Here is a 22,704-nt window from a genome sequence, read left to right as displayed (position 1 = left end):
GTTGGCATTTCTGTGTGGAGTTTGCATGTTCTCCCCATGTTTGGGTGGGTTTCCTCTGGAAACTTGTGCTATAATGGGTAAACTAAAATTGTCCATGGGTGACGCAGTGGTGCAGTAGGTAGTGCTGTCGCCTCACAGCAAGAAGGTCGCTGGGTCGCTGGTTCAAACCTCGGCTCAGTTGGCATTTCTGTGTGGAGTTTGTATGTTCTCCCAGTCCCTGCATTCATGTGGGTTCCCTCCGGGTGCTCCGGTTTCCCCCACAGTCTAAAGATACGTGGTACAGGTGAATTGGGTAGGCTAAATTGTCCATAGTGTATGAGTGTGTGTGTGATGTTTCCCAGAGATGAGTTGCAGCTGGAAGGGCATCTGCTGCGTAAAAATGTGCTGGATAAGTTGGCAGTTCATTCCGCTGTGGCCACCCCGGATTAATAAAGGGACTAAGCCGACAAGAAAATAATTGAATGAATGAATAAAATTGTCCATAGTGTATGTGTGTGAATGAGAGTGTATGGGTGTTTCCCAGTGATGGGTTGCAGCTGGAAGGGCATCCACTGTGTCAAACATACATGTATGCTGGATAAGTTGGTGGTTCATTCTACAGTGGCGACCCCAGATTAATAAATGGACTAAGCAGAAAAGAAAATGAACAAATAAATATTTCTTCTAAATCTGTTTATTTTTCAAATTTTCTTCTATTTAAAGTAACTCACATTTGATTTTCAGAAATTGAAAATTTTGGTAATAGCTTGTATATGAATATACCAAATACCAATAGCATACATTAAGATTAAAATAATACAAAACTGTAAAAAAAAAAAAAAAAAAAAAAAAAAAGAGACTGAGACTGAGACGTGAATCATGGTGTGGCCACTAGAGGGGGACGGAGAATCAGATATGAATTTGTTCTGGTCACAAATTACGTGAGAAATACCAGATTTAGCAGCAACGTTTGTGCACGTGCTTTTGCAGGATTTATTATCACAGCAGATGCTGCAAATGAATTGGTTAATGAACGTAGTAATATGGCGCCTTTCAATCTGTTGTCTAAAACAAGATGCTTACCAAATGGACCCATGAGACTCGATCAAGTGTGAGTAATTTCAAGGATAATTAGGAAATTTGAGTAATTCACTTTAACTTTTATTAGTGAAAATTGTGTTAAAGCTCAAATCTTTGAGACGTCAGTGTCACGAAGACTCAAATCCACATGACAGGTTGTCACGCTGACTTAATTTTAGCGGCTGTTTTGAACCCTAAGGGCTTAATTTAATGCTATAATTCTTGAAAAAAGACTTTTAACGGACCATGAGCAGTGTTTTCTACTGGAAAAGGCAGATTTGATCTGCAGGTGTACAAGCCGGTTCAAGGTAAAGTTGATTTTATATTCATACATTCAGAATGTGTCCTTAGTAATATCAGTTTAGAAACATATTCTTTGCAAACACCAAATAATGAAATCATATTAGCGCCAAATGACTATCAAAATATAACATTGATGACAGTCAAATATATAATGTTGTTTTTATGTCATAATTACATGTGATTCCAGACCAAATATTCAAAGTACCAAAGTAAACACATATATATATATATATATACACACACAGAAAAACATCAAGAATTTTGTAGGGCAGTTGAAAATTTAGCTTTACCATCACAGAAATAATTTACTATTAAAAATATTACTTTTTATATACTTTTTAAAATTAAAGTTAGGTGGTTATAGGTAATAATTACTTAAAATCAAATAAATGCACCACTGGTGAGCCGAAGAGATCTTAATAAAAATTGAATTTTTATATGTCAGAATCTGGATATCTGCATACATATTTAAATGTCCAAGAAAAATCGAGATTATAACAATAGCTGATGATAGACATACTGTAAATGCTTTGTTTCAGCCACCATAGTTTGACACAGTGCGGCGCTGTATGCATGTCCATGTACACTATGCATTGCCAAGTGGAGTATTGGTCATAAACCAACACTAATGTAATGGGTGATGCTCTGTTGTCCTGCTGGAAGCCTGACACACTGTTATATTTAGACCATACAACCCCTTTTCACCCACAAAAATGGCTGCTTGAGTAATGGAGTGTTGGAAAACCACTCAAACCATCGTTGTCCATCTACAGGAAAGAAATGTTTTGACCTCAGAGTAAGGGAGAAAGATAAAGAACGAGAGAATGGAGGAAGACTATATTTTGGGGGTAGCCAAACCGCAGACACGGCTTCCAGACCTTTACCATTAAACATCGAGCTTGACGGTGTCACGTAAAGACTTAGACAGATTACTTTGTGTGCTGCCATTGAGCTCCAAATTCTCTCATCTCTCATTTTGGCCCATCGTGATGACAGCAATCAAGAGTGATGAGGTTTTTGAAAAAATGTGTACAGCAAAAATACATCTGGCTCCATTTGCCGAAACAAACCTCAGTGATGTTTTCCCTGACAGAAATATCAAATACATCGACTGTGCTTTTGAACTGGATTAAGGACGACCAGTGTTCCCAATGTTAAACCCCCCCAGGAATAGATTGTGACCAAAGTCATCTTTCTTTATGCTGCTGATAGTTTTATGTTGTGAGATTCTGCTTCGTTTGAATGTACAACCATTTGAGTCTTCTAGTGTTGTCAGCACAAAGATGTTTGTGGCCAAACCAACGTGCAAACCCCTTGTCAAGTGGACACCGGCTCTAAAGCGAGCACTGACAGAGAGCACTGGAGAGTTTCTCTGGGATTATGAATAAACCCTTGGAATGCACTGGCTGGTTTTACACGGCTCCTCCACTGCCTAGTGCCACGTTTCACAGTGGCAACAGTGAAAGGTCATCCCTTTTTTTTTTTCTTTCACAATTCTTTTTCCTCCTCTTCTCGCTACATTTTTTTTCGCTGGTTTGAACACGCCAACCTCTAAATTATGACGTTGGGTATTTTGTAGTCAGCGGTCCAGATCTGATGTTTACATACAGTTGAAGTCCAAATTATTAGCCCCCCTGTGAATTTTTAACAAAGTAAATTTTCACTGTATTTCTTATAATATTTTTTCTTCTGTAGAATGTCATACTTGTTTTATTTCAACTAGAATAAAATTTTATTAAAATAAAACATTTTAAGGTCAATATTAATAGCCCCTTTAAGCAATATATTTTTTAAATGTCTACAGAACAAACCATCATTAGACAATAACTTGCGAAATTAACCTAGTTAAGCCTTTAAATTGCACTTTAAGTTGAATACTAGTATCTTACTAGAAAATATCTAGTAAAATATTATGTACTGTCATCATGGCAAAGATAAAAGAAATCAGCTGTTAGAAATTAGTTTTTACAACTATTATGTTTACAAACGTGTTGAAAATTTTCTTCCTAAAAGAGAGATTGGAGATTGGGTAAAAATTAAATTCAAATCATCTTTATTTCTAGAAATATTTCACAGGATCAATGCGAATCAGTCTCATGCTCTCCACTCCTTCATGACCAGCACAGCATCTGTTCAGGATACGGCCTGGTCCAGGATTATGGAGACCTCTAGAAATAATAATTCAGGAGGGCTAATACTTCTGACTTCAAGTGTAAATTGTTTGAGTTGCAATTTCAAAACTTCTAGACAAGAAAGAGTCCTATAAAACCAATAATGATGAGAGTTTTTGAGACTTTCTTTTAAGGGATATTTGAATCCAAAATGCGAATTCTGTCATTTACACACCATTGTGTTGTTCCAAAATCATAAAAAAAATTTCTTATCTTTGAAACATGAATAGTAATATGTTCAGTCAAATCTGAGTGATTTCTGTACCAATGACAAAACTAATTAATAGATTTCAAACTTTTATGTGTAATAATATTGATCCGTAAGCATAAAGCTGCTCAAGTACTCACTAAAAAATTGCAATTCTGATTTGGATGTCCAAATCTTAAGGGTGTTCATCCCAAAAAGAAAGCTGTATTATTAATTGCTCACCCTCATGTCATTTCAAACCACTGAGACCTTTGTTCGTCTTTACCTTGAAATCTGAGTGCTCCCTTATTTTCGCTCTTGAGAAAATGCGCCATATACTGACACTAAAGAGAGGGAACTATTGAATAAAGTCAGTATGTTTGCTTTATGTCCACAGAAGTATTCTCATATAGCTTGATAATAATCTGATGAATTACCCTTAGGCTGAGTGCAGCCTCTACAAAACATGCTTAATGTTCTTTAAAGGGAAACAATGGTGCGTTGCAGGAGTTGCCACTATGGCAGCTGAGAAGGGCATTCTTTTATTTTTAAAAAGTTTTTAAGGGTTTTCATCTTTATTGATAGGACAGTGGAGATTAGAAACAGGAAAGTGTGGAGAGCAGAGATAGGGTAAGGATCAGCAAAGGACCTCGAGCCAGGAATTGAACTCTGGTTGCCGCAAACACATCAGTGCCATGTGTTGACACGCTAACCTCTAGGCTATTGGCGCCAACAGAAGGCCATTCTTTGTGTTCTTTTTGTAAAGTTTTCTGAGCTTAATGAAATTCAGTATGAATACGAATTTTATACTCAAATAATGTTACAGTCATCCCTGGTCATCCAGAATATAAGGCCACATTTACACTGCTGATTTTTTAATGGTTAATTTTGATTTTGTCACTGTCCAATTTTTTTGATGACCAGCTTAATTATCTCTCTCTCTTTCATTAATGTTTAAATACTTGTGCTACATGACAATATAAAAGCTGTTTTAGTCCTCATGTATGAGATTTAATGTTTGGGACTCTTCTGAAATCTGTTCTGAAATGAAAGCATCAGACTTGACATCAACAACAGTTTTTAGTGATGTTAGTGATGTGATTGACAGGTGTAAATCCGATCTATCTGCTTACACTGCAGACACAAGAATCTGATTTGAGTAATTCGGAATCCATGTGATTTTTTTTTTTCCTGCTTACATGTACATGGGCCAGATCCGATCTGTGCTATAGTACATAGGACAAGAAAATCTGAGTTGAGTTACTTTGAACCATGCAGTGTAAATGCAGCCTAATAGAGAAGACTTTAATACTCATTAATACTGCATGGTTTACACTATATACATGTTGCTATACTGATTGAGCTGCCATTTTTGACACACCCACCAAACAAGAGAAAACATATCTTAAACCTTGTTGCACAATTGTTGCACACTCTTTCCAAAAAACATTTTGTTCAACTAATAAACTGTAGCAAAACACAGCACCGGTTTGAGCTTGAACATGCCCATGTTCAGCTGCTTGTTAAAGGCAAATATCTGTTCATCCAGACACATGACAGCAACTTTATACGTCAGAATGGGGAAGATTAAGCGACCTTTTACATAGCAGGTCATTGGTGCTAGATGGGCTGCTCTGATAATTTCAGAAACTGCTTATCTGCTGGATTTTCACGCACAACCATCTCTATGGGTATACTAAAAGAGATCAGAATAAGAGGAAATTTAGTGACAGGTCTGTGGGTGAAAATGCCTTGTTAATGCTAGAGGTAGGTCAGATGAGAATGACCAGACTGGTTCAAGCTGACAGAAAGGAAACAATAACTCAGTACAACAGAGATCTGCAGAATAGCATTTCTGAACAAACCTTGAAGCAGATGAGCTACAGTAGCAGAAGAAGAGCTCACTGGGGACAGCAAACTGAGACCAGAACGCTCATGGGCTCACCTAAATTTGTCAACTAAGAGGCGGGGTTGTAAAGGGCCCTGCCCAAAAATTGTTTGCACCCAAAACACAGAGTAGACTTTATGTCTGACAGTAGATATTTGGTTGTGGGAGCAATTCAGGTGCTTTTAATATCCTATGAGTAGCAATGCTTGGCATTAAACACATTCTATTGACAGCAAAGTTATTATAGTTAACAAAAAAAAAAAAAAAACTAGAACTGAAAAATAAACATGTTCGTTAACTGAAATAAAAATAAAATGAGAGTTAAAAAAAAAAAACTAGAACTAACTGAAACAGTATTGTGTACTTACAAAACCAGCTGAATATAACAAAAATTATAGTGAAAACGTCCTTCGTCTTTATCTTTTTAAATGTATTTCATACATAATCCTACTGTATGCACATGACATAGTCACAACTGTCGGAATACGCCCTCTTGTGGCAGTCACACCGAATTTTCAGTTTTGTTCTGCACTATGGGGGAGAAGCTGATTCTCACGGTGTCTGAAATAAAAAAAAAAAGTCAAAAGCAAGAGCAATTTTTCTCCGTGCGTTCACCATGGTTGAAAGAATGAATACTAGAAACTCGTCTAAAAATTTTGGAAGGAATGTAGAGACAACATAATTTTATTTGTATTACTCATTTATGAATAGAAATGATTTTTAATGGTAAAAGGTTTAATATAGTCTTTTTTTTTTTTTTCTGATGCACCTCCAGTCATCCTCGCTGTTGCTCCCGCGACAAAAACAACAGCTGGACAGCAGCACGGTGACAATACAACCCAAGAAAATATTTAAAAGTATTAATTTAACACATTTGTGCCAAATAATAGGTGAGATTGTGAATTAATTGTTCTTTTTAACCATATCTTCTAAGTGAACCGGTTGAACTAATTCACCAAGTCGAGCTAATTCATTTGAAACGATTCACATCTCCGGTAACGTTAAGCACTTATTCACAAACTACTTGCCTATTAACATGTGTAATACCACCCTCTGACTTAAAATAAACCAATATATACCGAGTTATTCAGTTATCAGAACAGTAATCATAAATTACAGATTTGACAAGCTGTGAACCGATAATACTGCCCATGTGGGATTCAGTGAACCGAACACAAGCAACAGTACATGGTAGACTGCGAAACTTGAACAAATGCAGTGCGAGTAAACCGAAGGCTTAAATAAGACAATCTGGTGAAACATACGATTATTTCATTACAGAAAAACATAATGGAGTTTAAATTAGTGAATCATGCTTCGGTTGGGTTGCAAAAACTTCCTTGTAAAAAACTATTCAGATCATGGTGATGTTTTAACTGAATGAAATTATAATTGCTGACTACATATGTTTTGTATTGAGTCCAAACTTGGGAAGATTGACACAAAAAAATCCAGTTTGCGTTAAAGATCCAATTTTCCCATCTCTACTGTGGGTTTAACCTCAGAAGCAGCCTTGCACACATATTGTACTTAAGGCTGCTATCTTGTGGGCTGTTGTATTTGAGTTTGAGGATGGTTTGATGTTACAGATGGTAGTTTTCTTGTGTCAAAAAAAACTATAGCCCATCTTTAGTTAAGTTTTTATTTTACAATATTTATTCTGATGATTTTGAATCTTGCACCTACAAAATATCCTAATTTACAACAACTAAACTAATACTGAAATTTATAAAAACTAAACCATTTCAAAATATAGAAACTAATAAAATAAAAACTAATGGTAACTAATAAAAACTAGTAAATCTACCTCTGAAAACGAATTAAAACTAACTGAATTAAAAAAAAAACTAAATAAAAACTAAAACTAATGAAAAATGCCAAACTATTATACCCTTGAGTCACATTCCCACTGACAATTCCTCTATATTTTAGGCACAACGTCATTGGATTGCATGCTTTCAGTTTCACAGCTTAAATACAGAAGCATGATTTTCTGTTCATTGTAATGCATTTTTATTTTAGTCCTTTAAATATTGAAATGGCTATAACTTGTAAGTTCAGTTTGTGCTTGCGTTTATTGAGCCGTAATGCAAGACCTCTGAAAATATAATTGTAGGTGGATTTTTCTTTTCCTGATATCCTCTGTGACAGAAGGTAAAAAGTTTGCCAGGTCTCAGTGCTCTTGCATTCAAATGGTAGAATGTGTTTTGAATATGAAAGCATCATTTTCTGGGGTCCATCCAGCAATGTATAATAGTATGTGGGATTTGCTTGTCACAATTTGGGTCCGGTAAAACATAGTGTATATTCCACATTCTGCATGAATATTGTTATGGACTATGTTGATCTGTTCATGTCCGCAGTGAAAACACATTTTGTGTTGACTAATTCAAATAAATCATGACTTGTTAACAGATTTTCAGCAACACCGAAACAACACCAACCAAGCTGACTAATCATTTTGAATACTTGTCTAGACATTAAACTATGGGAATCTTTCATGTGTAAACGGCAGCTGTTTCCTGAGTGATACGATATCTACTCTGACATCATTTAAGACCGTAACAGTTGCACTCCTCTCCCACATTGTTAAGACACAACCTGAGCTGAAATGCGTAAGCATGTGAATCATAAGCAGGACCAGACAAAATCTTCTAGTTTTGTTTGCTCAAATTTTTTTTTTATGCTGATTTATGTGAAATGACTATGAGAGTACAGAAATTGAATCCTCAATTGAAAAAAAATAACGTTTTAAGTTTTACATTGCCAATCTAATAAGAACCACTTGTTTTTAAACAAAACTACAGCAAATCTCTCATCTAATATATCTGTTGAAAGAGAAAATATTACTTTACAAACTCTTTTATACATAAATCATGTAAACATTTGTAGATTGTTCAATATTATTAATCAAGTGAATATAAATACTTAATAAATATACACTCACCAGCCACTTTATTAGGTACACCTGTCCAACTGCTTGGCAACGCAAAATTTTAATCAGCCAATCACATGGCAGCAACTCAATGCATTTAGGCAAGTAGACATGATCAAGACGATCTACTGCAGTTCAAACTGAGCATTAGAATGGGGGAAGAAAGGTGATTGAAGTGACTTTGATCGTGGCATGGTTGTTGGTACCAGACGGGCTCGTCTGAGTATTTCAGAAACTGCTGATCTACTGGGAATTTCACACACAACCATCTCTAGGGTTTACAGAGAATGGTCCAAATAAGAGAAAGTATACAGTGAGTTGCAGTCCTGTGGCCGCAAATGTCTTGTTGATGCCAGAGGTCAAAGGTGAATGACCAGACTGGTTCGAGCTGATAGAAAGGCAACAGTAACTCAAATAACCACTCGTTACAACCGAGGGATGCAGAAGAGCATCTCTGAATGCACAATACATCGAACCTTTAGGCGCATGGGCTACAGCAGCAGAAGACCACACCGGGCGCCACTCCTGTCAGCTAAGAACAGAACAATAGAAGATTGGAAAAACGTTGTCTGGTCTCAGGAGTCTCGATTTTTTTTTGCTGCGACATTTGGATGGTAGGGTCAGAATTTGGTGTCAGCAGCATGAAAACATGGCTCCATCCTGCCTTGTATCAACGATTCAGGTTTGTGGTGGTGTTGTAATGGTGTGGGGAATATTTTCCTGGCACACATTGGGCCCATTAGTACCAATTGATCATCGTGTCAATGCCACAGCCTGCCTGAGTATTGCAGGATAACACATGTCATAAAGCGTGAATCATCTCAGACTGGTTTCTTGAACATGACAATGAGTTCACTGTACTCAAATGGTTTCCACAGTCACCAGAAGTCAATCCTATAGAGCACCCTTGGGATGTACAGCCGACAAATCTGCATCAAATGTGTGATGCTATCATTTCAATATGGACCAAAATCTGAGGAACATTTCAAGTACCTTGTTGAATCTATGCCACGAAGGATTCAGGCAGTTCTGAAGACGAAAGGGGTCTAACCCGGTACAAATAAGTGGCCAGTGAGTGTATTTTTAGATATATGTAAATAATAGACTGAATGACAGGCTCAAAAATCTGCAGATTTTGTCAGGTCCAGGTCCTGCATTGACCTAGTCATAAGGACAGTCACCGGCTGCAGATCCTGGGTTAACCATGTTTAGTCATCATATACCCTATTTTTAGGTATCTTAATTCGTCTGAAAGAACAAACAAGCTTCTTTTCCTTCAAATAAGTTCTTGGATCCTCAGGTCATCCACAGATTTTATAAGGTAATCAAGATAAAATGCGTTTCTTGGAATTCCTTTTGAACTAAAAACAGCAAATTCAAACTACATTTTTCAGTTTAACCATGTCTTAAGCACAGGCTTTCAAAAGAGAAAAAAAGATAGCATTTGACATGGCTCACAATAATTTGTCATTAAATGCTTGTCATGCGATGTGGCCTACATGCTAGTGCATAAACTGCATGCTAAGTGCTAGATCTTGGCTTTATAGAGCCACTTCTTGAGTTTAATGAGCATTTAAGTTCCATTATCCCCCCACTAATTTTATAGCCAAATTTAGCATGATGTCTTTACTGGTTGAATAATCACAGTCTGGCATGTGTTTTGACAATAACAAGCAGACTCATGAGTCAGTATTGCATTCTTGTAAAGCGTATCTCTAAAATACGTTATGAGAATTAAGTAAGGGAAGAACTACAATCACAAATGGACTTATCAAGACACATAAAGCTGCACGCAAAACATGTTACAAGCTATTGTTTCCCACAGTGCTTCATTACTCATTATTTAATGCCATTTTGGGAACTAGCAGTGTGTACAATAAGTCATCTGGAGTTTTCAGGAAGCATTTGGCTTCACCGGAGAGGCTAATTGTTATGGACATTTCAGCACTTAGTATAAAAGGCTTTTAAAGAGTAAAGTGAGGTGACTGCATACTTTCGCATACTAGATTTGGATAAATCATAACTGATGTAGAATTCAAGGAATGCAGCTTAATTGTGTTTGCATCAAATTACATCAGGGATTTTATGGTGGTTTATTTTTAATGAATGTTTACAGCATCTGAACATCAGTGGTATTTTGTTTAAAATATAATAATAACAGTTTGAAGGTCTTATCTTGGGTGGCATGGTGGTTCAGTGGTAAGCATGTTGCCTCACAGCAAGATGGTCGCTGTTTCGAGTCCCGGCCTGGCCAATTGGCATTTCTTTGTGGAATTTGCATGTTTTCCCCCTGTTCCCATGGGTTTCCCCACAGTCCAAAGACATGCGCCATAAGTGAATTAGAGAGACTAAATTGCCCTTAGTGTGTGTGTGAATGAGTTTGTATGGTGTTTCCCAGTACCAAGTTGCAGCTGGAAGGTAATTTGCAAGTAATTTGTATTCATATAGCACATTAATTGTGCTACCACTAGTGTGCTGCATCCACTTGCATGATGAAACAGCAGCCACATGACGACCTTGCCAGTGTGCTCACCACATACCAGCCATTGGTGGAGTGGCGAGACGGTGATAGTGCCAGTTTTGGGGATAGGGATGATTGGGAGACCATGATGGGTAAGGGCAAATGGAGGGAATTGGGCCAGGGCACTTGGGTTACACCCTTACTCTTTACGAGAAGTGTAATGGGATTTTTAAAGGTTCAAGAAACCCTTGAGTGCTTTTTAAACAGATTTTAACAGGTTTGTGTGTGTTGAGCGTCAGTTAAGACAATGTTAGCACCTGTCAGCTTTAATTGTGGGGAATCTGGATCATTTTGAACTTTTATCAGCTTATTTCAGCTTCCGGGTTTAAAATGATTTTTGGGGCGGCACACAGCACACAGTATTTAGCCATTCATGAAGGGTCGAATGTGTTTGTTTCCGTGATCCATGGGGTTTGTTGCATGTTTTTCCACGTGATCCTGCCAGGGCCACTACAGCAAAGCTGTATGTGTGCAGCAAGCATTTTTGTCGGAAGAGCAGTATGAGAATTGGAGACTGGCAGACATTGTCTTTCATCAGTTAAGTTCGATAACATTTAGACACATCGGCGTGCTGCTGTGTTCGCCTAAATCCTCCAGATTACCAGCAGGGCTAATAGTTAAAATGGGCAGGGCAAGAGACCTGCTGCGCTGAGTTTACATTCAGACCCAGGGATTGAGAGAAAAGTCCTCATTTATAGTGTTTATATGAACACGATTATCTTTATGATGATATAAATTGTGGTTGTGTGTATATGAAATTCCGAATAAAAATATGTAGCAGGGCATTAAATTACCATTTATCTCTTTGTATTTTATTTCTTTTTTATTTCTTGCAGGTTGAGCGCCCCCTGCCAACCTCAATAGCACCACTTCTAACAGCAACCTAGTTTTTCCATATGGTCTCCCATTCAGGTACTAACCAGGCTCCACCCTGCTTAGCTTCAGTGAGTAACCTGTCTTGGGCTGCAGGGTGAAATGGCTGGAACGGTATCCGCTGTTTAAAACATAAGCTGAAATAGTTTGCGGTTTATTCCACTGTGGCTGAAGGAAAATTAATGAATGAATGGTCTTATCTCTGAGATGTATTTTTTTTATGGCTATTCTTGTTTAGGATAATTTTTGTCTCAAAAAGATTTACTTTTGTTTTATTTGGAACACTACTTTAAGAAAATGAATGATTAACTAATAATGTTTTTTTTTCATCGGACTTACCCAAGAAATTATTCACAGTCGGTTGTAAATTCTGCACTGAAATGTTCCCTGACCAAGTCTGATGAAAACGCCCACTTGAGCAGTTGCTATCACTAAAACAGATCTCTTCTGATTCAATGTGATGAACACAGCAGTATTTTTTCAATAACTAAATCTTTCTGTAAACTTTTTTTTTTTTTTTCCTAAACATGAGGGGTTTTTTCTACCTCAGGGTTCTGTTCTTGATCCACTCATTCATGTAAAATATAGCACAAACTGTACTGTAATTAAGTTCTAGTGTTGTCATCTGTTTCCTCTTGGGAATTTTGTCTTGATATGACAGAATAAATCAATGAAACATGGTAACACTTTAGAATAATGATCCATTAGTTCATTTTAGTTAATAAATTTACTAACATCAACCAAGTATGAATAATCTTGTAAGGTATTTTTACATGTAACAAACATTATACATTTAACTAATTCATTATAACAATCCAAAGTTGTGCTTGTTAACATTTAGTTAGTGCACAATGAGTTAACATGAGGTCATCACGGTGGCGCAGTGAGTAGCACAATCGCCTCACAGCAAGAAGGTTGCTTGTTCAAGCCCCGGCTGGGTCAGTTGGCGTTTCTGTGTGGAGTTTAAATGTTCTCCCTGTGTTTGTATGAGTTTCCTCCGGGTGCTCCGGTATCCCCCACAGTCCAAAGACCAAAGGTGAATTGAATAAGCTAAATTGGCCTAGTATATGTGTGTGTGAATGCAAGAGTGCATGGGTGTTTCCCAGTGTTGTGGCTGGAAAGGCATCCGCTGCGTAAAACGTGCTGGATAATTTGGTGGTTCATTAATAAAGGGACTAAGCCAAAAAGAAAATTAATGAGTTAACATGGACTTCTTTTATTTAACGTAACATGAACTAAATGATAAATGTATTACTAATTGTTTGTTCATGTTAGTAAATAGATTAATGGATCTTTGATTTAAAGTGTTACCTTAAACCTTTGTAAACTCCCTTAAGAAATTGTTTTAGAGTGATTTTGTCCTGTCAGATCCAGTTGCACCAGGTTTTAGTATGGATTTCTTCCATTACACAGCACTGAGACAGTTCACCACAGGTTGTCAAAGACTTTTCTGTTGTCTAAATATTCTCAATTTAAGCATTCAACCATGAAAAGCTTTTCATGTGATACTGTCTGCACTAACATACTTAAGCAATAGCCATCACTGACAAGGCTCACTTCTGCTTCATTTAGTACCCTAATGAAGTTAGTAATGGTTTTTAATAGCATTATCATCTCTCTAACCCGGTTTCACAAGAGGTGTACCCCAGGGTTAAGTTCTCGACCCTTTTTTATGTAAAACATTGACTTTAGTGAAATGTTAGCAAAATAGATTACATTTGATATGCATTTTATTTTGTCAGCATGTATGGCTCCTTTTGAGTGCTTGCTAATAGAAAAATCAGTACTGACACCTACCAGTGACGGCTAAATAGCATGACAATGTGAACATTTTAACAACAGAATGATCTTTATTATGTTAGATATAATTAAATATGACGAAAACTGACATGGAATTAACTTTATTTTATTTTTGGTAGGTTTCATCAATCAACTTAAGGGACTCTGTCAGGTTCGGTGGCTTCATCAATTTTATGATGGATTAAATACAGAAGCCACTTGAGTCGGTAGAGCTTTGGATCACTCTAACTTCACAGTGTCCAGTTTTCCCACAGGCCTTTCTTGGTAATGATTCACCCAGCACTCATGTGATCCTCATAACCCTCCTCCATTGCCTCACTGGCCCTGTCTTTTTTTTTTCCCATAAACCTCTTGACTGTGTGTATGTAACTGAACCCCAGTGGAAGTGCCATGGACCAGCTCCAAAAACTTCAATCTTCCCTCCCTCTATCCTCTGCCGTCCTCTCATTTTCATTTTCGGCTGTTCTCTCCCACATGCTATCCCGACGTCCACCAGAAGGCTTCCCTCCCCCACCACCAGCTCCTGCTCTCCTTTTCCATTTCCTTCTTTGGTGAAAATGCTGAAAATGAGAAGGGGAGGAAGACCTTCGCTAGTGTTGAGAGGGAGCAGATTTGGCCACATGTTTGTTTTAAGTTCTTAAGCCTCATCAAGGCGAAGAAATGGCACAGTCAGCGCGTTTGCACATAAACACACCCACCACATAGTAATCCTGAATGAGACTGTAGTGAATGCTAGTAGCTTGAATATGTAATTGAATCTCTTTGAATCAAACAGAGTAATTGTAATAGATTTACACTCACCGGCCACTTTATTAGGTACACCTGTCCAACTGCTCGTTAATCTAAATTTCCAATCAGCCAATCGTTTGGCAGCAACTCAGTGCATTTAGGCATGCAGACATGATCAAGATGATCTACTGCAGTTCAAACCGAGCATCAGGATCGGGAAGAAAAGTGATTTAAGTGACTTTGAATGTGGCACGGTTGTTGGTACCACATGAGCTAATCTGAGTATTTCAGAAACTGCTGATCTGCTGGGATTTTCACGCATAACCATCTCTAGGGTTTACAGAGAATGGTCCAAAAAAGAGAAAACATTCAGTGAGCCGCAGCTCTGTGGGCACAAATGCCTTGTTGATGCCAGGGGCAGAGGAGAATGGCCAGACTTGTTTGAACTGATAGAAAGGCAACAGTAACTCAAATAACCACTCGTTACAACCAAAGTATACAGAAGAGCATCTCTGAAAACAACACGTCGAACCTTAAGGTGCATGCACTACAGCAGCAGAAGACCACACCGGGTGCCACTCCTGTCAGCTAAGAACAGGAAACTGAGGCTAGAATTCACACAGGCCCACCAAACTTGGACAATAGAAGATTGGAAAAATGTTGCCTGGTCTGATGAGTCTCGATTTCTGCTGTGACATTCAGATGGTAGGGTCAGAATTTGCTGTCAATGGGCACACTTTGGGCCCATAAGTACCAATTGAGCATCGTGTCAATGCCACAGCCTTCCTGAGTATTGTTGCTGACCATGTCCATTTCTTCAAGACCACAGTTTACCTATCTTCTGATGGCAACTTCCGGCAGGATAACAAGCCATGTCATAAAGTGCAAATCATCTCAGACTGGTTTCTTGAACATAACAACGAGTTAACTGTACTTAAATGGCATCCACAGTCACCAGATCAAATCCAATAGAGCAGTAGTTCTCAACAAGGGAGTTCCCGGCCCACAAGAGGGCCTCAGCGAGCTTTATGGGGGGTTGTCATATTTTAAAAACTTTTTAGCAGTGGATGTCTCCATGAGTCTCAAAGTTTCACCTAAAGCAGCTAGTAATGACCCTAGTGTAACGGAGGCCAGCTAGTACGTGCTGTGCTGGTAAACCTCACTCCTTTGACCTCTAAAGGTGCTCTAGTGACAGACACTAGAGGCCATTGTCTTTAGCCTCCTTGGTAGAGCAACCGTCTTCGCTATGCAAAGTCGCTGGTTCAATACCAGCTCGGAACAGGTTGAGTGGCGCAGGACCAGCGGGGTTAGATTGGTGCCATGACCCGGATGGAAGTGAGGTTTAGGGGGGTGAGTGTAACGGAGACCAGCTAGTAAGTGCTGTGCAGGTAAACCTCTGACATTTAAAGGTGCTCTAGTGAAAGATGCTAGAGGCCATGGTCTTTAGCCTCCTTGTTACAGCAGCCAACTCCCATGCGGAAGGTCGTCGATTCGATACCAGCTCGGGGTTGGGTGGCGTAGAATCAGCAGGGTTAGACTAGCATACTGGACCCAGGTGAGGAAGCACCAAACAATTCGCGTCACAGCACTAACAATACTGGAAAGACGAAATGCAGGAAATACCAAGATAGTTACCTGAGCTATAGTTTTATTCCATTTTCTCGAAGCAGAGTCCCTGACCCAGCCACAGTGCATTGTGCCAAAGTTCTTGCTAATGAATGCATTGATTAAATCCAAATTAATAAGACATTTGCAAACGACTCATTCCCAATTCATCAGGGTGTACACAGCACAAATGGCCTACTGATGTTTTGCTTTTATATTTTACATTTGTCTATTATTTGTGCATAAACAAATCTAGATATAGTAATAAACACCATTTGTATGAAAACAAACTTTTTTGTTATACCTACTGCAAACTTGTATGAGCGATAATATCATTAAATGTGGAAGGGTGCCTTACAATATTTTCCAGAGGTACAGGGGGTCTCAGGCAAAAAAACATTGGGAACCACTGCATTAGAGCACATTTGGGATGTGGTGGAACATGAGATTCGCATAATGGATGTGGAGCTGACAAATCTGCGTGATGCTATCGGCAATATGGACCCAAATCTCTAAGTAATATATCCAGTACCTTGTTGAATCTATGCCACAAAGCATTAAGGCAGTTCTGAAGGCAAAAGGGGGTCCAACCTGGTACTTGTAAGGTGTACCTAATAAAGTGGCTGGTGATGAGTGTCGTTTTTGGTGCAAAAAATAAATACAATAGAACTTGTTTAATTTATCAAGTATTTATCAACAAAAAAAAAAACAATAAACAGTTTTTAATTATTATTTTTTTAAACACACCTCAAACTTACAAAGCTTGAATCAGTTTTTAATTAAGAATGCAAATTAGGCAACTTTTTCTCTCTTGCATTAAAGCTTAAAGTGAATATATATATACTTGTACATTTAAAACTATTTAGATGGTGAAACAAGTAAAATTGGCATCAACAAAATATGAATACTTATCGTCTCACTTGACCACATGCATACCGCCGTTTGACATACTGACACAAGTATGGTTTAATTGCATTCACTCATAACACAGACATGTTTATAAAGATTTAAGAAAGTCTGACTAGACAAATTAATGATCAAACAATTAAAAAAAAAACAGGAAGTGGACTTATATGTAGTTAGTATATATACAGTGTAATGCGTGCTGTATCTTTGTAGAAGTTTCTGTGCTTCTATAGATAATTCAAGCTATAGTAGTGCAAATGCAAGTCTATTTGTCTTCCACCTGTATACAAAATTCAAACTTCATCTTCCCACGCATCTCTGGACTGCAGAATTATTTCAGCAGTTCTTTTATCTGACATTGCTATGCATTTTGGAAGACTCTCCACTCAATTGAATGCATGTGCAATGCAAGTTCTGCTAAGGAAATCTAAAGTTTTAGAAAACAAAAGTGCTCACTAACTACAGCATTCAACAGTCACGCATTTATGTGACTTATATGGTGTGTAAATGCTTCAGCTTTGGGCGTATGACTTTTATTTTACCCAAAACTCACCATCTATCATGCATTCATTGCCGTTCTAACCACTTTGCTTGGCACAGAGTGTTTGGAACAATTCTAAATGGGATGTTCGGTCACTTTAACAGAACACCAAACCTTTGACCTTTGGGTGTTTCAGAAGGAATCTGTTTGAGTTCTTTTACAGGCTGCAAACACAGACTACATCCACCCATTAATGACTACTACCAGCTTAATAACAGTTCTGACTGGCCGGCAAAAATAAAGACGGCGATAACTAGTAGGCAGATCAGATATTTTTATCTGTGCATCGAGGCCTGTACATTAATGGAGTGTTGATACTGGATTGTGCGGTGGATTTGAACTCAGCGTTGCATAGGAAGCATCAAGTCTTGTTTGTCCAGTTGTAAACCAGCAAGTGTATGTTGAGGGTTGTGATGATTGTGCGAGGGGTAGATTGCTGGTTTGCTGTTATGTTAAATAGCAGTATCAGCATGGGCGTTACTTGAAATGGGTAGTTCTTGGGTGAGGGCACAGCAGTGTATAATAGTGTGTGTGTGTGCATGTGTAAAGGAAGGTAAGACATGTGCATGAGGGTTGTATTCTATAGGGTGCTGTTACAGTTGCGACAGAGGATCTCATCTTGCTCGGGGAAGAAGCCTGCTCCCACCAGAGAGACAGAGCATCGAGAGCAGGTGAAGCACGGCTGATGCCATTGCCGGTCCTCAAACGAGATGTACTTTCCCCCGCCAAAACCTAAAGAGAGATTTAAGCCAGGTTAGTTCTCAGGAATCAAGATGCATGATAGGAACTAACAGTGACATAAAGATTTTTGTATCACAACTTATTTGTCCACATTCCATCTCCATTAATGAAACAAACTGAACACAATTGGCTCTAATAACACTATACTCCAGCTGCTGATGCTGTGTAATGATGTTGATGTCTGTCAGCTTAGAACTCATGGTTCCTAATGAGGGTGCAAAAGAAACCAGGAATATTTGCCCTAGATGGAACATGTAGTTCTTGAGGGACACCATGGTGACTAGTTCTAGTTCCTATAACTGTTTTCCTGGTTGCATTTTAACTAGGAACTTAAATGAGTAAGCTAGCGGACTGCAACTTCAAGTGTGGCACTAACATAAATTCAAGAACTGGAGGTTGGAGGATCAACCATGATCAGAGGTGTGTTTTTGTTGTCTGTTGTGTATACTGTACTTAAGAAACTTTTACTGAAGTGGAAAATGATTTAGCCTCAGCAAAACGGCTTTAGATAACTAAAATCATGTAAAGTTCCTGCAAACTCACAAAGTCTGTATCCATATAGATATCTGATAAATGGAAATCTGTGCAAGTTACAGATGAGATGCAAGTTCATATCTGTATTTCACATATAAAATACATATTAAAATATTGCAAAAATGGCTATTTATTCACGTTTTTAACCGTTGATTTGTTGTTGTTTTAACAGGAATGACAAATATGTACATGTATGTTAAAATATGGCGGTCTCCAAAATTAAACCAAGAATAGACTTGTGCTGAAAACATTGTGTCCACCAGTCTCATTAGTTTAGGTTAATATTAAATTAAACAAATTAATAAATGACTATAAAAATGATATGTTTATTAGACTGTTGCACTATTTTTGTTGTCAATAGGCTTTGTGTTTTTGTGTTTAGGTGTTTATATAGGCCTATTGTGTGCACAACGTTTATATATTTATAACCACCTCTAAGGAGTTGCGGGGCATTGTTATTTAAGGGGTCGCAGGCTGAAAGTTTGGGAACTCCTGCTTTAAATGACGCCGGTGCATCTCTGATGTATTGTCTACTCGCCATAACTGGGTGTAATACAGCTAAAGCAGTAAACTGCTGCAGTTTAATTAATTCAGATCTTTTGTATATTTAGAGAAATCAATAATGAGAAAATTAAGGCCCTTAAAAGCTATTAAAAAGTATTTATCATGTTTTTATGAGGTCTTACATTTTGTTTAAAAGTTGACCAAAGTGTTTGAAAATAAAAAAAAGCAAAAATATATTAATTATTTTCCTAATATTAAAAATAAGTGTGCTCGATCCACACAATTGGTTCAAGCTTCTCCGTCAGGGTGATTTCACATAGTTTGCGACAAATGCGAGAAGGTGATTTGACGCTCTCCACATGTACACAACCTCTACATGTACACGTCACACAACCATAGAGCGAAAAAGATGGGAAAATGTAAGTTTGCGTACTCCTGGTTGGAGTAAGATGAGTTTAAACAGTGGCTGAAGCCTGTTGCTGAAAACAATCGCGTAATTTATTCTTTCAAGCTTTGTTTCGTTTGAGCTTATCTGAGTTCTGTTGCATGGTTGTCCTCCATTGATTTATTTAACTACAGCTGTTGAATGTTAAGTTAAACATTTAATATTAAAGTATAATAACATTCCAATTATATTATTTTTATTAATATTACATATATTTTATGTGAAATGTGGAACCCAAATATGAACTTGTATGTCATATATTTAATTTGCAAATATTTCCATATACAATATCAGATTTCTATATGGGATACTTCTGCAATTAGTTCCTTCTAGGAATTATGAAAACATTTCTCCTGTGCAAAAGCTTCTTACAGTACCAGAACTATGTGAAAACCCCCTTTTGTAATTTTTTTTTCAAGTGTTGTGGGAGCACTAGTCCACCATTAGTTTTCGAAACAAAGTGACACTACTGCATCATTTACCTGTAATTGGTTTATTGCAGGCTTCACACTTCTTAGCATACAGATTTCCGAAGCATTTGATGCAGTATGGGCTGTCATCACGAGAGGTGAAGTGCTGGCCAGCTAGCTGGACTTTACAGCTTGTGCACACAAAGCACTCCTTATGCCACGGCTCATCCCTATAGGTCACACCACCTTTAGCCAAGGCCTGAAGTGGAGAAGATGGAAAAGTAACATTTAAACTTTCATTAAATTGATTAGCATTAAAAAAACAACACCTTTAAATTCACTTTAATGGACTACCACTTGTACTTTATATGTTTAGACAAAAATGTAGCTTTTATTGAGCAGCCACAAAGAATTTGAGACATCAGTTTTAAAAAGCATCTTGAGACTTAAAATATCTTTTCATACATTCTAGATTCATTTTCTAATTAGTTTCCAGATTTTTTAAAAATCTCTTGTGTTTCACATGCAAATAGCAAGAGATAAATGATTGTTTTTTAAAAACAATAGAGCCAAGAGTCCAAACAGATGGTGGCCTGTCAAGACAGGATGTGAAATTGACAGGCAGAGTTAATCAGTGACCAGCACAGCGTCTGATATTCAACAGGAAGAAGAAATGAGGTCAGAATTTGGACTTTTTTTGTGGAGGAATGAGTGCACGAACTGATTCGAAACACATGGTTACTTATTTTAAAGCTGATGAAATCTCTCTCACCACTGACCTGTTTACATCGAGTACAGCGTGGTGCGAACTTGTTCTCATAGCAGGGTACGCAATAGTGGTCATCTTTATCTGGGATGAAGGACTTGGAGCCTATTGGCTGTTGACAGCTGTTGCAAATGAAACAGCCCTCATGCCATGTGGAGCCGGCATACTCCAGCTTCCTGGTTCCTGAGAAACAGAGAGAGAGAGAGAAAAAAAAGGAAGGAAGCCTTTAAAACAAACTATTTCCTTGTTTTCGATTTTCAGACAGATGTAAAGACAAATGTGCCACAAGATCTTTAAATGTGGCTGCTAAAGAACTTTTTGGGCTGTTTAAACTTGGTATTGGGATACATTTTTTTTGTTGATCCGTTCAAGTGGATAATGCTAAATAAAGGTGAAAACAGAGACTACAGTTGAAAACATTTTAAGTTTGTCCACTTTTGACCACTTCCAGAGTGCTCAACAAAATAATCAAAATAAGTGGGAAACACAACACTTAAGTTGGGGGGAGAAGTAATCGTGAGCTTTATCCTCATCAAAGCAGATGACCTGAAGGTTTTACCCTTCAGTGTTCATCATTGTGCATGAGAGAGCTGTAACTGCTTCATTCCGGACATCTTTCAGGGAGGCAGTTGTAGACCTACCTAGGCTACTTAGTATAAATAACATAATGATATTCAAGCCGCTGACAATATGCAAGATTATGAAATTGCTTTGTGTGACCAAAATCTAATATTTTTATAAAGAATATTAATTTTTTTTTAATAATTATTTATATTATTATTTAATATTTGTTATTATAACTATTTATTTATTTATTCATTTATTTTTTGCAGAGGGGGTCTCATCTTTTTTTGGGGTGATCACATGCCTGATATATTATACAATGTTTAAATTCTGTATAATAATATAGTTTCATTTAAATGACTTATATAGCATATAAAATGGCTTTAAAGTTTATTTAGTGCTTTTAATTATAAAGATGTTCATAAAATAATTGTGCATCATAGTTATTTTTCGGTACAGTATGTCAATTGCACAAGCTTATTTTGCAATATTAGACTGAAAAATCTAGAAAAAGCCCATATATACATCAGAATGTGGTCAAAAATGGACAAAATGGATTCATTTTTAAATACCGGGTGTATGTAAAAGCCAATGTTTATACTCTGTTGTCTCCTTGTGAACCATTCAACCTAAACTCTTAATACCTTATCAATCATCAAAACATCCAAATGCATCTTAATGCCAAGTGTATACAGGGCTTAAAATGTTTTGAGCTTGTCCACTTGCAACCAGTTCTTGAAGTGCGCAAAAACACATTAGTAGGGGCGTCATATTGCGGGACCTGCTGATAAATTTAACCAGCAGTCTTTTCACCCAGTGCATGTTTTTTTTTCGCCTGAGACTACTTATCATTGGAGTTTCCTTACAAAAGACAAACTTGAGCTTTCCAAGTGACAAAATGATGATCTGACAGTGGAGACTCATCAAACGATTAGCAGGTTAAAGGTTGGCGCTCGTAATCCTCTAAGCGTTTCACACGTTACTCAGATCAAAAGGCCTGCTGAGAACCTCCTCAAAGAGGCCTGGCTGCCAAAATCACCAAAGAGAGCAGAAGATAAAGGTCGTAATCCTCTGGATAACTAAAGACATTTACAAGAAATATCAAGTAACATCAAAACCCATCTCGCTCAAGTTCAAAACTCAGCCCTAAATATGCTTCACCACATTTATTTATTAAAGTGGAGTGTAATCGTTGAAACGGAGCCGTCCTTTCTTTGTCTTT

The 22,704-nt window shown here is 37.6% G+C and overlaps 1 protein-coding gene and 1 non-coding gene across 9 annotated transcripts in view; one reads left to right on the top strand and one right to left on the bottom strand.

The window, feature by feature from the left end:
* Positions 1 to 918: 918 nt before the first annotated feature.
* Positions 919 to 22,704, top strand: part of LOC147833392 (uncharacterized) — a 68,944-nt gene continuing 47,158 nt past the window's right edge. For 2 of the 6 annotated variants that reach the window (XR_015511665.1, XR_015511660.1), the window contains exons 1-3: positions 958 to 1,090; positions 2,630 to 2,828; positions 11,901 to 11,976. This is a non-coding gene — a transcript (uncharacterized LOC147833392). Of the gene's footprint in view, positions 1,091 to 1,183; positions 1,368 to 2,629; positions 2,829 to 11,900; positions 11,977 to 13,856; positions 14,002 to 22,704 lie in introns of those variants that run through there. The other 4 variants (XR_015511662.1, XR_015511663.1, XR_015511661.1 and 1 more) reach the window with 4 other exon arrangements.
* Positions 16,745 to 22,704, bottom strand: part of fhl3a (four and a half LIM domains 3a) — a 73,656-nt gene continuing 67,696 nt past the window's right edge. For all 3 annotated transcript variants that reach the window (XM_087287323.1, XM_087287322.1, XM_087287324.1), the window contains exons 4-6: positions 20,932 to 21,101; positions 20,225 to 20,411; positions 16,745 to 18,250 (exon numbers count right to left, since the gene is read on the bottom strand). In XM_087287323.1, the coding sequence (XP_087143449.1) occupies positions 18,099 to 18,250; positions 20,225 to 20,411; positions 20,932 to 21,101 (509 nt within the window). In that variant the 3' untranslated portion in view covers positions 16,745 to 18,098. The remainder of the gene's footprint in view (positions 18,251 to 20,224; positions 20,412 to 20,931; positions 21,102 to 22,704) is intronic.

Source organism: Danio rerio, chromosome 16, assembly GCF_052040795.2.
Source record: "Danio rerio strain M-AB ecotype USA chromosome 16, GRCz13ab, whole genome shotgun sequence".
In the NCBI taxonomy this organism is placed as follows: domain Eukaryota; kingdom Metazoa; phylum Chordata; class Actinopteri; order Cypriniformes; family Danionidae; genus Danio; species Danio rerio.
The sequence above is the reverse complement of the archived record's forward strand: the minus strand, read 5'-3'. Positions and strand labels throughout refer to the sequence as shown.